Source organism: Saimiri boliviensis, chromosome 3 (genome assembly GCF_048565385.1).
Source record: "Saimiri boliviensis isolate mSaiBol1 chromosome 3, mSaiBol1.pri, whole genome shotgun sequence".
In the NCBI taxonomy this organism is placed as follows: Eukaryota; Metazoa; Chordata; class Mammalia; order Primates; family Cebidae; genus Saimiri; species Saimiri boliviensis.
The window spans coordinates 49,096,010-49,109,330 of NC_133451.1; the positions used below are offsets into that span (position 1 = coordinate 49,096,010).

The following is a 13,321-nucleotide window of genomic DNA, read 5'->3' on the forward strand; positions in this document are numbered from 1 at the left end:
GCCCAAGCACTAGACTCCCTCTTTCTTTTCTGCCCTAGGCCGGTTCAGCCCTCTTTAGGAAACTTGGCGGTCCCCTGCTCCTGGGAGGGCACCATATTGATGCCAAACTTAGTGAAGACACTTGATTGGCAGAGCACCCGACAGCCCAGAGCTCCTGGACTCAAATGACCCTCCTGCCTCAGCCTCCTGAGTAGCTGGGACTACAGGCATGCCACAGTGCCCGGCATCCCTCTCTCTTTTCTACAGGTTAAGGGGAAGGAGTTCTGATGCCATCCACATTGTCCCCTGTGGATGTTTGCTTTTTGGCAGCCTCCTGACAAACACTCTGTCCCTAAGGCTGATCTATGCCTGCCCTGGGCCAGACACCATACCGGGAACCTTGAGAACATGGTTCTCCTGGAATGTTTCCTACTTCAGGGACAGTCAAGGTGGGAGTGCCATTCAAGAGAAATAGGGACTACACTGAAGGGTCTCCAGAGGTAGGACCATCTAGTATTCAGAGAAAAAGAGAGAATTAAAACTGAATAGCATTTGTATAGAAAGACTTGCTATCTGTTGTTTTGTTGAATGACTGCTTTTCTCTGTTCTTTTGAGATTTGACTCAAAACAGCCAATCATATTTATATGATAGAACTAAGTATTTTGCAGAGCTATACACTGGAGCATAGGGCATCTTTCTTTCTTTCCTTTTTTTTGAGACAGAGTCTTGCTCTGTCACCCAGGCTGGAGTGTAATGGCATGATCTCAGCTCACTGCGACTTCCATCTCCCAGGTTCAAGTGATTCTTCTGCTTCAGCCTCCCAAGTAGCTGAGACTCCAGGCATGCGCCACCACATCTGGCTAATTTTTGCATTTTTAGTAGAGACAGGGTTTCACCGTATTGGCCAGGCTGGTCTCAAACCCCTGACCTCAGGCGATCCACCCACCTTGGCTTCCCAAAAAGTGCTGGGATTACAGGAGTGCGCCACCAACCCCAGCCAGCACAGGGCATCTTTCTACTGTCCTGGAATTGCATGAACGCATACAGTGGCTAAACAAAGAAAAACATAGTCCAGCAGCCTCATTTATATCTACCCATCTTTAAATAACAAAGCCTGTCTCTCATAGCTGGAAGGAGTCTGGGAGCGTTGTACTGTGACCTCTGGCCAAGCAAGCATCTTCCTTTGTGTTTAGCCTGCAATTCTTCCCCCTCCAAAATCCACTATGGCTCATGAAAACTGCCCGTACCATCCGGGCAAAACACAGACCAAGAACTTCACAGAGCAGAGAGATGGGAGTCAAACACGCCACCACCAAGGAGCAGCATTTTGCAGAGCTGTACACTGGAGCACAGGGCATCTTTCTACTGACTGGGCGTTGCGTGAGTCCACACAGTGACTATGAGGGCCGGCGATACCTACAGGGAGAGCACGAGTTGGTCAAGTAGCTGCTCTCATCCAGCCAAAGGCTTCACCTGCTCATTGGCAGAGAACGATTAGAGTCAAGCCAAATGCATAACATTTGCTGCCTTTTTGACATATAGGTATATGCTTAAGTAAAATGTATTATAAACTGTATAAAATTCACTGGGTTCATTTATTATTGTGTTTCTTGTATTAGTTTTATAAAGTTTCGAGTTAAGAAAGTTAAGAGTTGGCTGGGCACCGTGGCTCACGCCTGTAATCCCTGCACTTTGGGAGGCCAATGTGGGTGGATCACCGGAGGTCGGGCGTTTGAATCCAGCCTGATCAACATGGAGAAACCCCATCTCTACTAAAAATACAAACTTAGGCAGGTGTGGCGGCTCATGCCTATAATCCCAGCTACTTGGGAGGCTGAGACAGGAGAATCGCTTGAACCCGGGAGGCGGAGGTTGCAATGAGCCAAGGTTACACCATTGCACTCCAGCCTGGGCAACAAGAGTGAAACTCTCTCAGAAAAATAAAAATAAAGAGTTGCCACCCTCTCCCCACAATGCCGCAGGGTATTATTCCATACATACTCTTGGAAGGAGACTCCAAACTGACTGCTAGGCATCAGGACTGTGTTGTTCAGCATAGGCAGACCATGTACATAGCTCCCATTATAGCCTAGCCTTGGTCCACAGGAGACTCATGCCTGATGGCACAGGCCCCTTGTTACGAAGATAGGTGAGAGCTGTAACGCTACTGATAACTATATAAGCTGCTTATAGAGCTCATCTTCCAGGGTTTCATCATCAACATATTTTACATTAACATGGTATTTGAATAATCACCTCTTTAGAAAAAAATCATCCTGCATTCCTCACTGGTTTCTTTTCCAAGTATCTCAGAATGAGACAGTTTGGCTTTAAATGATTTTCATCATATACTTGTGCAAATGGCTCTTTCTACACCGTCTGTGGTTGCCCCATTTTAGAATCCCTTCCAGCAACTGTTCAAGGATCATTCTCAGTGAATCCATCTTGTGCTCACAAAGCCCTGGGAAATTGTGAAGGCACTGGTTCCAGAAAATGAGAAAGTCACAGACACACGAGAGATGTGAGACGTCATCTCATCCAACATTTTCTCTATGGCCTATAAAATAATCCTGTTTCCCTACACATTCCTTCCATGTTGTCACGCAGCTCATGCTTCAATACCCACAATGACAGGGGGCTCATTGTGTCCCAAGGCAGCACAGGCCATTTTTAGACAGCACTAATCACAATGTTTGTCCTTAGGCTGAACTTTAAATTTGCCATCCTATTGCCTGCCCATGGGTCTAGTTATGCCCAGTAGGGCAACCCCACATCAATCTCCCTGCGACAACCCTATCTGAAGATCAATTTTATTGTCCTGTCTTAGCTATTTCCCTCTCCAGGTCAATTATTCCTAGTTTTTTTCAACATTTAATTTGTTTTCAAGTCATCTCAAAAACATGGTAAGTTCTGGACTCCCTGTAATAAAGTTGTGTGTGTGTACATGCAGAATAGGGCCCAGAAGACGAGTCCTGGTCTGCCCAGTACAGAGTAGGGTCTTTTTGTTGATGAACCAACTGCACTCAGAACCTCATTAGTGGCGTTTCCATTTCGCCATTTGTACAAGCCTAGGGGATTGTCTCTGTGCTCTATGAATCCAAAAACTCAGTAGATTCCTGTCTTTACCTATGGATTAATTGAAAGGTGACAAGGAGGTATTCAGGACTACACTATAGAACAAATGATAGCAGAGCAGCCTACCCCTGAGACCACATGGTGGCACACAGACCTTACACGACAATACAGACAACGAGAAGCATCAGATAACCAAATGACATGCTAGAAAAATATCAAAGTCATCAGTCATTCCTGTCGAAGTCTCAATATATTTCACAACAAGGTAGGAAAACAGAATCCTGCCCGTTCCCCTCGTTCTGGTGATCAAAAGAACTTCCAGGGGAAAAAATCCCTCCCACTGAGCAACAAGTTGGAGGCTCCAGAAACCTAACTCTAGAATGAATGAATGGTGTACTCTGAGTTGATATTTTGTATACAATGAGTTTGGTCAGAGCAAATCTCATCTGCGTTGATTTGTTTGCCATTGAAACTTCGGACCCCCCGCACAGTGCCTGGTATGTTGAAAAGCTTATGAGTATCTTCTGCTGGAGAGGTGCTAGCTCCCTCAATGAGCTAAAAGCAACCGGTCTGGCCAAGGAGAGAAGAAATTAAGGAGAGTTTGAAGAAACATAGTAAACAGGATCTTGAGATTTGGTTGGTCAGGGCAGAAAAGGAGAATTAGGGCAGCAATATGGTTTATTTTTCCCAGTAGACTATAGAGCTCCATATTCACCCTTATGTTCCCAGAAGCAGATATCTTTAGATGCAAAGACATTAATGATAATACAGATGGTGACTTATATGGGGTCATAAAGATGTCAGTGACGAAGTCAAGACAAGGATTTAGTTCTTGATTCGCTGAATCTGCTGGTAGCTGAGTCAGTAAAATGACTCAACATCCTTGCCTCAGACACCATTTCTTTTAAAGTATCTAGAAGTTACTCTCATGATTATGTTCTACAAAAATATGTATTGGGGAAGATATTTGGGTTAGAGGAAGGGTAGTGAAGTTTCAAGACTGCCTGATATTTGCAGTGCATAGCTGCACACAACGTCCACTCATGAAATTCTAAGTTGAAAAGCTGCAGCTGACCAAGTCGTACACTTTATCAAGAATGCATAAAATGTATAGCCCTATATAAAAATCATTTGGACTTAGAGAATTCAGCTCAAGGAGATTAAAAAAGAATCTATGTATAATGAAGTCTACGTGCATTAAATCTACCACAAAACCAGGGACAATTTAAGTAGAGAATTCCAGATTAGGTGCACTTATCTATTAAAAAAATAGATCTATCAGGTTTTATTTCACTGGTGATTCTTACTGCCTCCAGGGGACTTGAATATTTATAGTACCACAAAAGTTCTACCTTTTTTGCAGGTATACAGCAGAATTTATGAGCTGGAATTATGTACTTAAAATACATTTGGGTAATGCGAGTAGTTCATTATTTGCTTTGTGGGTCTGTCTGAAGGTCTTAACTCATTTAAAAAGAAGTTTGAAGAGCCTGTTGTCAAATGTTCTTTGATGAAATTCTCATTTAAATATTGATTCACATAAGGAAAAAACAATTACACATATGCCAGTATTGATGAAAACCCCGACTATCATCATCTCTACAAATGGCTTTGAGTGTTTTCAGTTTCTGCATCAAGTCTGGAATAGCCTAAGGAAAAAAGGCTTAAGAGGGACATTCAAATTTGAATCTTTGGTCCATTATTTCTTTGTTCTGTTATCTTAGCTGTGACATCAGACAGTTCCAAAAAGCTGTCTCTTTCATACAGTTATTCCAGTCATGATGCCCAGAACATTTGAGAAATTGATAATGGAAAAAAATAAGATTGTACTTAGTCGCTACAAAAGTCATTGGCACCGTATTTGAGGCTTCCGTCTCCATAAGGACTTTCTTCTTAAAAGGGCCTGGCAAACCCCGGCTTCTGCTGAGTAAGCCGAGGTTAGAGCTGAACATATGTAAAGCTGGTCAAATATAAAACAGTTGTGGCTTCTCTGTAATAACTCTTCCCTGAAATAACGCAGAAAAAAGCTGAATGTGGGGTACTGTGGGAGAGAACATGACCAAAAAAACATGTTGCCTGGGAATTTCTTTGTAGGGCAGATGTGATTCATGGAGTAGACATACAAAGGCAACATAGCCAAGGATTGGTTAGAAATTTGAGTCTCAACCTTTGAAGGGTACTTAGTTTAAACCCCTCAGCCTGGTGTGTGTTACAAATATCACATAAATAAAATCCACTCTTCAGAAACAACATGCGATTGCTTAGCTGGGTTTTTCCAGCATTCCGTGTTTTCCATTTCTTTTTCAACTAGCTTTGCTCCCATTTTTTTTTTTTTAAAAAGGGTTTTCCTGCTTATAAAGCATGTTGGCTTTGTTTAGTAAGCAAAAGAATCTTTTAGGAAGTCCCAGTGTTAGGCAAGATTTTGTTTCATAAATTAACTTTCTTAGGGAAAAAATGATTTTTGCTCCTGTTATTAATCTACAGAAGCAGAATGCCATATGTAGTCAAAACTTTTCCAAATGACATAATAAGTAAGAGTTTTTCTTTTGCCTATTGTGAAGCATAGTTGGCAAACATTATCTCCAAAATGCGAGCTGCACTGATTAACTTCCAGAGGGAGTTAACAAGGGTAACATGAAAAAATACTGCTGGTCACCTAAAGGGCTAGTTTTCAAAGTGAGGGAAAAAAAATCGTGCTAAGAATGCAGTTTCTTCATAAAGAAATATAACGGACTCACCCTTTTCCATGTGTAAATGTTTTCATAAACATGGTCTATTTTCTCTTCTCATTCATTGGCTGGCTAATGCCACTGCCTAATACTGACTTGGTTGTTTTGAGATCAAAGGCAGGAAGACATTCCAAGCTCTATGAGGCCAGGAGCTGTGCCAGCCTAGTTTACTGTGGTACCACACACCTCTTGGCACAAAGAAGTTGCTCAGCCAATAATTACGGAACAAATTCAGGGGGACAAAGAGCAGATATGATACGTGAAAGCAGATTTGGTGCTTCTTTGGTAAATAGTTTGATAACCAGTCCCTAGGAGATAAAGTTAATGCATAAAATATATTTTAGATACACAAAGATGTTCATAATTTGACTCCACTTACTCATTTGGCAAATATTTATCAAGTGCCTGCTACTGCCAGGCATTGCTTTAAGCGCTGAGGATACCTTTTTTTTCTTTTTTTTTTTCCTTTTTGAGACTGAGTTTCACTTTTTTTGCCCAGGCTGGAGTACAATGGCATGATATTGGTTCACTGCAATCTTTGTCTCCCTGTTTCAAGCAATTCTTCTGTCTCAAGTCTCCCAAGTAGCTGGGCTTACAGGCATGCACCATCACCCCTGGCTAATTTTGTACTTTTAGTAGAGATGGGATTTCACCATGTTTGGCCAGGCTGGTCTCAAACTCCTGATCTCAAGTGATCCACCCACCTTGGCCTCCCAAAGTGCTGTGATTACAGGCCACTGTGCCTGGCTGAGGATATAACTCTTCACTGTACTGATTATGAGCCACTGTGCCTGGCTAAGGACACTTGACCGTACTATCTGGCAGGTTATATTGGTTGGTAGGAATTGAAGTGTTATTACAGGATAAAGCATGTATGTGCAGAAGTGGACGCAATTCTAAGTAGGACTGGGAGTGAAGAGCTCTCTGAGGAGGTGACAGCTGAGGGGGGCCTGAATGAATTATGGCAATGTGGCAAACAGATACTTAGAAGATTCTTCCAGGCAGAGGAACAGCAAGAATGTCAGCCCTGAGACAGAAATGCTCTTCAGAGCAACAAGAAGGCAATGTGGCACATGGTTAAACGCGGGGAAGAATACTAGACATTCTCTTCTGTAACAAATGAGGTTGGAGAGAGAACAGGCCAGGTGATGGCAGGTCATGGTAAGGATGTCTCGGGAAGCCTCAGAGGGCTGAGAGGAAGAGAGTGGCATCCTGACTGCAGGGCCCTGGTAGAGCTCATTCTCTCTGCTGTGTGGAGAGCAGGAGGGAGGTGATCAGGTGTGGAAGGCAGGAGGCCAGCAAAGAGGCTCTGACCATCACCCAGACTGGGCCAAAATGGGTCGGGGGAGGGACGGTGAGGTCAGTCAAGGTTCTTTTTGGCTCAAGTCACTGGGTAAAGAGCGGTGCCACTTTTACAGATGGGGAATGACCTAGGGAGAGCAGGTTGGGTGGGCAAGGGGTGGAGTGAAGAGGAGCCAAGGGTTCGGTTTTGGATGAGAAGTTTGAGATGCCTCTGCCATATCCACAGGAAGATACGAAGCAGGCATCTGGAGGTGCAAGTGTGGTTAGAGAAGGTGGGGCAGCCACATGAACTTGGGAATAGATGGCACACAACTCAGAAAGAAAATGCGTTTTTTTTTTTTTTTTTTTTTTTTGAGATGAAGTCTTGCTCTGTCCCCAGGCTGGAGTGCAATGGCGCAATCTCGGCTCACTGCAACCTCCACCTTCCCAGTTCAAGCAATTCTCCTGCCTCAGCCTCCCAAGTAGCTGGAATTACAGGTGCCTGCCAACACACCTGGCTAATTTTGTATCTTTAGTAGAGATGGGGTTTCACCATGTTGGCCAGGCTGGTCTTGAACTACTGACCTCATGATCCACCCGCCTCGTCCTCCCAAAGTGCTGTGATTACAGGCATAAGCCACTGAGCTTGGCCAGAAAATGCCTCTTCTAACTCTGGTTTTGTTTCCTACCTGCTCTGCGGGGCATGAGCTCGGGCCCTCTTGGGCAGATGAGCATCCATGGGGGCCGGGTGCCACCTCAGAACTGGGACACCACCAAAGGCTACAGCTCAGGAGCTGAGGTATCACGTGTGCTTTCTGCCCTGGTGGGCAGAGCGAGAAGGAGAAGTCCACGTGCACCCTCTGCCTCAGGCTGCCCAGGTCTACAATGACAGTAAAATCATCCAACACTTGGTCGCCTTTCAAGAAGAGGGATAAACTACTGCACAGGACAGTGAATAGAGTTGTCAGCACCTGGAAGAATCACATAACCAGATCTCAGGTGCAGGCAAATTTCCGTGTTTAGATGCTCAAGTCATTGAGGGCAAGCAGTCTTTTGAATCACCCTGTGTGGAATTTGGTGCAGGGCTCGGTCAGTTACTGCTGCTGACTTACTGCCTATTCTCCAAGTATGAAGACCTCAGTCACTAAGCGGAAGCTGACATAGACTTGCTGGATAGTTGAGAATGCTTCTTAAGGTAAGGCCTCTGGACTTTGCCCTTCTCCTTTCAGCTCTCCGCGGCCTTAAAGAGATCCTTCTAGAAGATCATGCCATTTCCTTTCCTAAACCCTTCCAAGGATGCCCCCATGGCTTTGGGATAAAGTCTGAGGTCCTTAGCATGGCTCTCAATATTTCACATGACCTGTCTCTTGTCTCGTCCATGGCTGCCTTTTAAAAGACACATCCCAGGCTCCAGGTATTATTTACTATTTCCCTAATAGGCCGATTTGGTTTGCCTGTGTCCCCACCCAACTCCTATCATTCCCACAAGTTGTGGGAGGGACCCAGCAGGAGATAACTGAATCATGGGGGTGCTTTCCCCCATACTGTTCTCGTGGGAGTGAGTAAGTCTCACGAGATCTGATGGTTTTGTTAAGGGTTTCCCCTTTTCCTTGACCCTCGTTCCCTTCTGCCTGCTGCTATGTAAGACTGACCTTTCACCTGCTGCCATGATTGTGAGGCCTCCCCAGCCATGTGGAACTGTGGTTCCATTAAATCTTTTTGTTTTTAAGTTACCCAGTCTTGGGTATGTCTTTATCAGGGGCATGAGAATGGACTAACACGTGGGCTATTAAGGAAATGCTCTTTTGTCTTACTTCTCCTTAGAATGGCCCTTGCTGGCTTGTCCACCCGGAGAACTTTGGCTCATTCCTCAAGCCCCAAGTTCAAGCTCTTCCTCCTCTGAGGAATTCATAGGCCCAGCCACACAAAAGCCTCCCCTGCACCTGCAGCAATTTCTCCACTGCAGCAGTGTTAGCCTGCATGGGCAGTCATTTAGAAAAAGTCCAGCTTTCCCGCCACACTGGGGGGTCCTTTGAGAGAATAATCCAAGTGGTCATCCCTCTTTTCTCTGCATCTAACTTAGGGGCAGGTAAGCAGCAGAACTTAACAGATATTTGCTGGATGAAGTAAATAAATGCGTTAAAACATAAGCACTCAGAACAAAGTCTGTTCCTCTAAGAATAAAGCTTGCAGCTTATGAAAAGTCATTGAGACACAGAAATACCAGAGCGTTATTCTAGGTGAGAAAAGCCAGTCCCCCAAGGCTACATATGATTTCATTTATATAACATTCTTGAAATGCAAAATTGTAGGAACAGAAAACAGATGAGTGATTTCCAAGGGTGAAGGAGGAGGTGGGGTGGGAGGGAAGGGGATGTGGCAATAGAAGGCAACTTGTATAGGGTCTCTGTGGTGATGGAAATATTCCATTATGACTGTTAACGTCAACAGCATCTTTGTGATGCCATACTATGGTTTGGCAAGATGTCAGCACCGGGAAAAACAGTAACAAGACATGGGGTCTCTCTGTGTTATTTCTTACAACTGCATATTAGTTGATAATTATCTCAAAATAAAAAGTTTAGTTACAATTGCCTATTAATTGATAATTACCTTAAAGTTCAAGCGAAGAAAAAATTTCGAGGATGATCCTGACAAAAATCAGCAAAATACGTGCGAGTGCTTGATGACATCACACTGGTCAGAAAAGTGGATTCATTTCAACATTGTCATGAACTCTACTTGCCGGAGTGATCAAGAATGTGTGTCCCTCTCTTATTAGGGGGCTTCCTCTCAGGCTCATACTTGGGTTTCCATGTGCTTTCCAAGTCACCTGGACTTAGCCATGGAGACTAAGATTTATTCTGTCCAGAGGATCCCTGGTGCATGCAATGCATGGCACAGCTTGCTTGCTTTCTTTTTTTTTTTTTTTTTTTTTTTTTGTAAGATGGGTCTTGCTCTATTGCCCAGGCTGGAGTGCAGTGTTATGAACTCAGCTCACTGCAACTTCTGCTTCCCGGTTTCAAGTGATTCTCCTGCCTCAGCCTCCCGAGTAGCTGGGATTACAGATGCCTGCCACCAAGCCTGGCTAATCTTTTGTATTTTTAGTGGAGATGAAGTTTCACCACGTTGGCCAGGCTGGCCTTGAATTACTGACCTCAGGTGATCCACCTGCCTTGGCCTCCCGAGTGGCTGGGACTACAGGTATATGCCATCACACCTGACTAATTTCTTGGATTTTGTAAAGAAAACGTCTCACGATGGTGCCCAGGCTGGTCTTGAACTCCTGAGCTCAAGCCACCTTCCTGCGTTTGCTTCCCAAAGTGTTGGGATTACAGGTGTGAACCTCCACACCTGGCTGAGCTGCCACATCCAGCATGGCACAGTTTCTTACGGGAGTTAGGACAAGTAGATGTCTTGGATGTACCCAGAATGTATCTAAATGACCCCTGGGCCTACAATGAATATACTGAGAACAGGGATAACACAACCCTGCTGACCCTGACCCTGAGTGATCCTAATTCTGTGAGATTGTAGCATACAACCCAACGTGTTTATCTACAGTCAGACTGGATGGCTGGCAACACAACACCTAGAGAACGTCCATGGCCTTGAAACCCATCATTCGCTAGAGTAATTTTTTTTGAGATGGAGTCTCACTCTTGTTGCCCAGGCTGGAGTACAATAGCACAATCTCGGCTCACTGCAACCTCCGCCTCCCAGTTTCAAGCAATTCTCTTGCCTCAGCCTCCTGAGCAGCTGAGATTACAGGCATCTGCCACCACTGCGGGGTAATTTTTAGCATTTTTAGTAGAGATGGGGTTTCACCATGTTGGCCAGGCTGGCCTTGAACTCCTGACTTCAGGTGATCCACCTGCCTCAGCCTCCCAAAGTGCTGGGATTACAGGCATGAGTCACCACACCTGGCCAAGTAATGTTCTTACCTGGACAGAAGCTTTGAAGATGCTGGCCCTTACATCCCGGCTCCTTGAAAGAGAGGCAGTGCACAACACATGTGGTAGTGACAGGGTGCCTGGTTCAAGGGGGATGTGCGTTCTTGCTCATGTCCAGGGTTTCTGACTGGGATCCTGGAATGACCTGTGACTCACCTGAATCAGATGAGCCGCAGTTTCTGGGCTGCCATATCGAAGGTCATGTCCGTTGATGGCTAACACGCGGTCATTCTCCTCGAGCTGACCGTGTCGATCTGCCACACCGCCATTCAGCACGTTGAAGATGAACACCCCAGGCTCATCCACCTTGCGCACCAGTTTGATTCCAAGCTGCTCCTCGGGGCTACTTTTGTTGAGAATCACATGGAAACTGCCATCCCGGGGTCCGTAGCCATCGGGGGCCTGTCCATTGCTCCTGCTGCGGAACTTCTGCTCACGCAGCACGGTCAGCCACAGCACCGGGCAGGGCTGCCGCAGGAGGCGCAGGGCGTAGTTGTGAGGGACGTTGCTGATGTCCATCCCATTGACCTGGGGGCAGGTGGAACAATCGTGTGGTCAGCTCCGCTTGCCACAACCCTTCCTGAAAAGTCCAGACACACAGCACAGCCAGGATCCTGTCTGTAAAGACTGCTCTGCTCTTCCCCCTCATCCTGGGTCCAATAACCGCACGTTCCAACCGCGTTTCTAACCCTGTTCTCTGCCAGTGTGCCTGCTGTACCTCTCCAGGCCTCTGGGAGTAGACGCCATCTTTCTCCACTCGTTCTTACCTGAGCCCACATACTTATTCACAGAATCCTGACCTTCATTCCTGTTGTCATTATTTTGTGGCCAGCAGAAAGAGAGGGAAGGAAGATAAGGTAGGAAAAAAGGCAAAAGAAAAGCATTTTTCACATTCATCTCATTCAAATGATTGCATTAAATGGCTGTTTAAGCCGAGATGACATTATCTTCGCAAAAATCTCTAACTGAAGTTTTCTTCCTGGGTCAACGCATACCAGAACTTCCAGTCCACACCACTGCATGTGCGCGTAGATGGGGCAGGGTGCGAGTGAGGGTCTGCGAGCACGTGAGCATGACGGAGCGTATGTGCATGTGATACTGTGTGTGTATGCATGGGAACGTGTCGGGTTTCAGGGTGATCCTCTGCAAGGTTTTTCGCCTGTGTTCTCAGCAAAAGGAAGAAATCCTCGCACAGTTTGAAACAAACTAATATGAAAGGAAGTTTCTAGGCTCTTTTACTGAAAGGTTAGATCAGGAGCCTGAGGCAGGAGAATCACTTGAACCCGGGATGCAGAGGTTGCAGTGAGCCGAGATCCTGCCATTGCACTCCAGCCTGGGCAACAAGAGCAAAACTCTGGTTCAAAAAAAGAAAGGCTAGATCTCTTTATAAAGCTCCTTAAACAAGCTTAAGCTCAGCCCTCTCATTTGTGCCTCATAATGACGTGTAGGGCTGATACTGCATGGGGCTTTCTGGTTTTAATTTCCCTGGCTACACAGGCCCAGCCTGGAGGCTGCAGACCCCGCTGTTAGTCATCACCCTGGAAGAAAACAATTTCACAGCAAGCGCTGCACTCTGTGCTTGACGAAGGAGGCCCCATGGAGGAGAAATAACTTTCCTGAATTTCTGTAGTTTGATAAGGTTTCTCGTATTTGCAGCCAATGGTAAGAGAAGGCTTAGAATGAGCTTTACAAAGGCCTTTCTTGAGGACACAATCTCTAGTGCAGCTCCGGAGGTTCCCTCATGGTAAGGCAAAACTCACCACCCTTGTCCAAGCAGAGGTGAGCAGAGCGCCCGAAGTGGCAGGGCCGGGTTCCCCCATCACCTCCAGGCCCAGAGAAGGTCAGGGAGTCAGGGTTGCCTGCTAAATAGTCCTGGCGGCCCCTTTGCCTGTAAGTGCCAGTTGAAGGCCACAGAATCAAAATGTTTGATTGTGCAACCCTCCCAGGCAGCATAGTTTCCACTAGAACTGGGAGGCAGCTGTGCACAGTGTCGCTGATTGTACTGCTGACTGCTCCAGGGGCCCTGTCTTACGCTCCACCTCGGAGGTCAGCGGGCATTTCAGCATTTCTGTGAAAACTGCTTTAGGCTATTTCTCCTCTTATTCCAATCAGTTTGCCAAAGAAACAGCACACAGTGTGACAGAAGCCAGTCCCTCAGCAACCCAGAAGGGACAGGATGGGATAGAACTGTTATCCGAGTATCAGCTTGAAAATATATGAGCAGGGAGGGGTTTCTTGTCACTTTTGGCAAACACTGGACTTCTGTCTGATAAACAGCTCTTTATCCTTTCTGTTCTGGAAAT

At 45.7% G+C, this 13,321-nt stretch overlaps 1 protein-coding gene across 3 annotated transcripts in view; it reads right to left on the reverse strand.

The window, feature by feature from the left end:
• The window catches only part of LNX1 (ligand of numb-protein X 1), a 190,468-nt gene that overhangs the window by 25,557 nt on the left and 151,590 nt on the right, over positions 1-13,321 (reverse strand). For all 3 annotated transcript variants that reach the window (XM_003933620.4, XM_010344158.3, XM_003933619.4), the window contains one exon: positions 11,175-11,546. In XM_003933620.4, the coding sequence (XP_003933669.1) occupies positions 11,175-11,546 (372 nt within the window). The remainder of the gene's footprint in view (positions 1-11,174; positions 11,547-13,321) is intronic.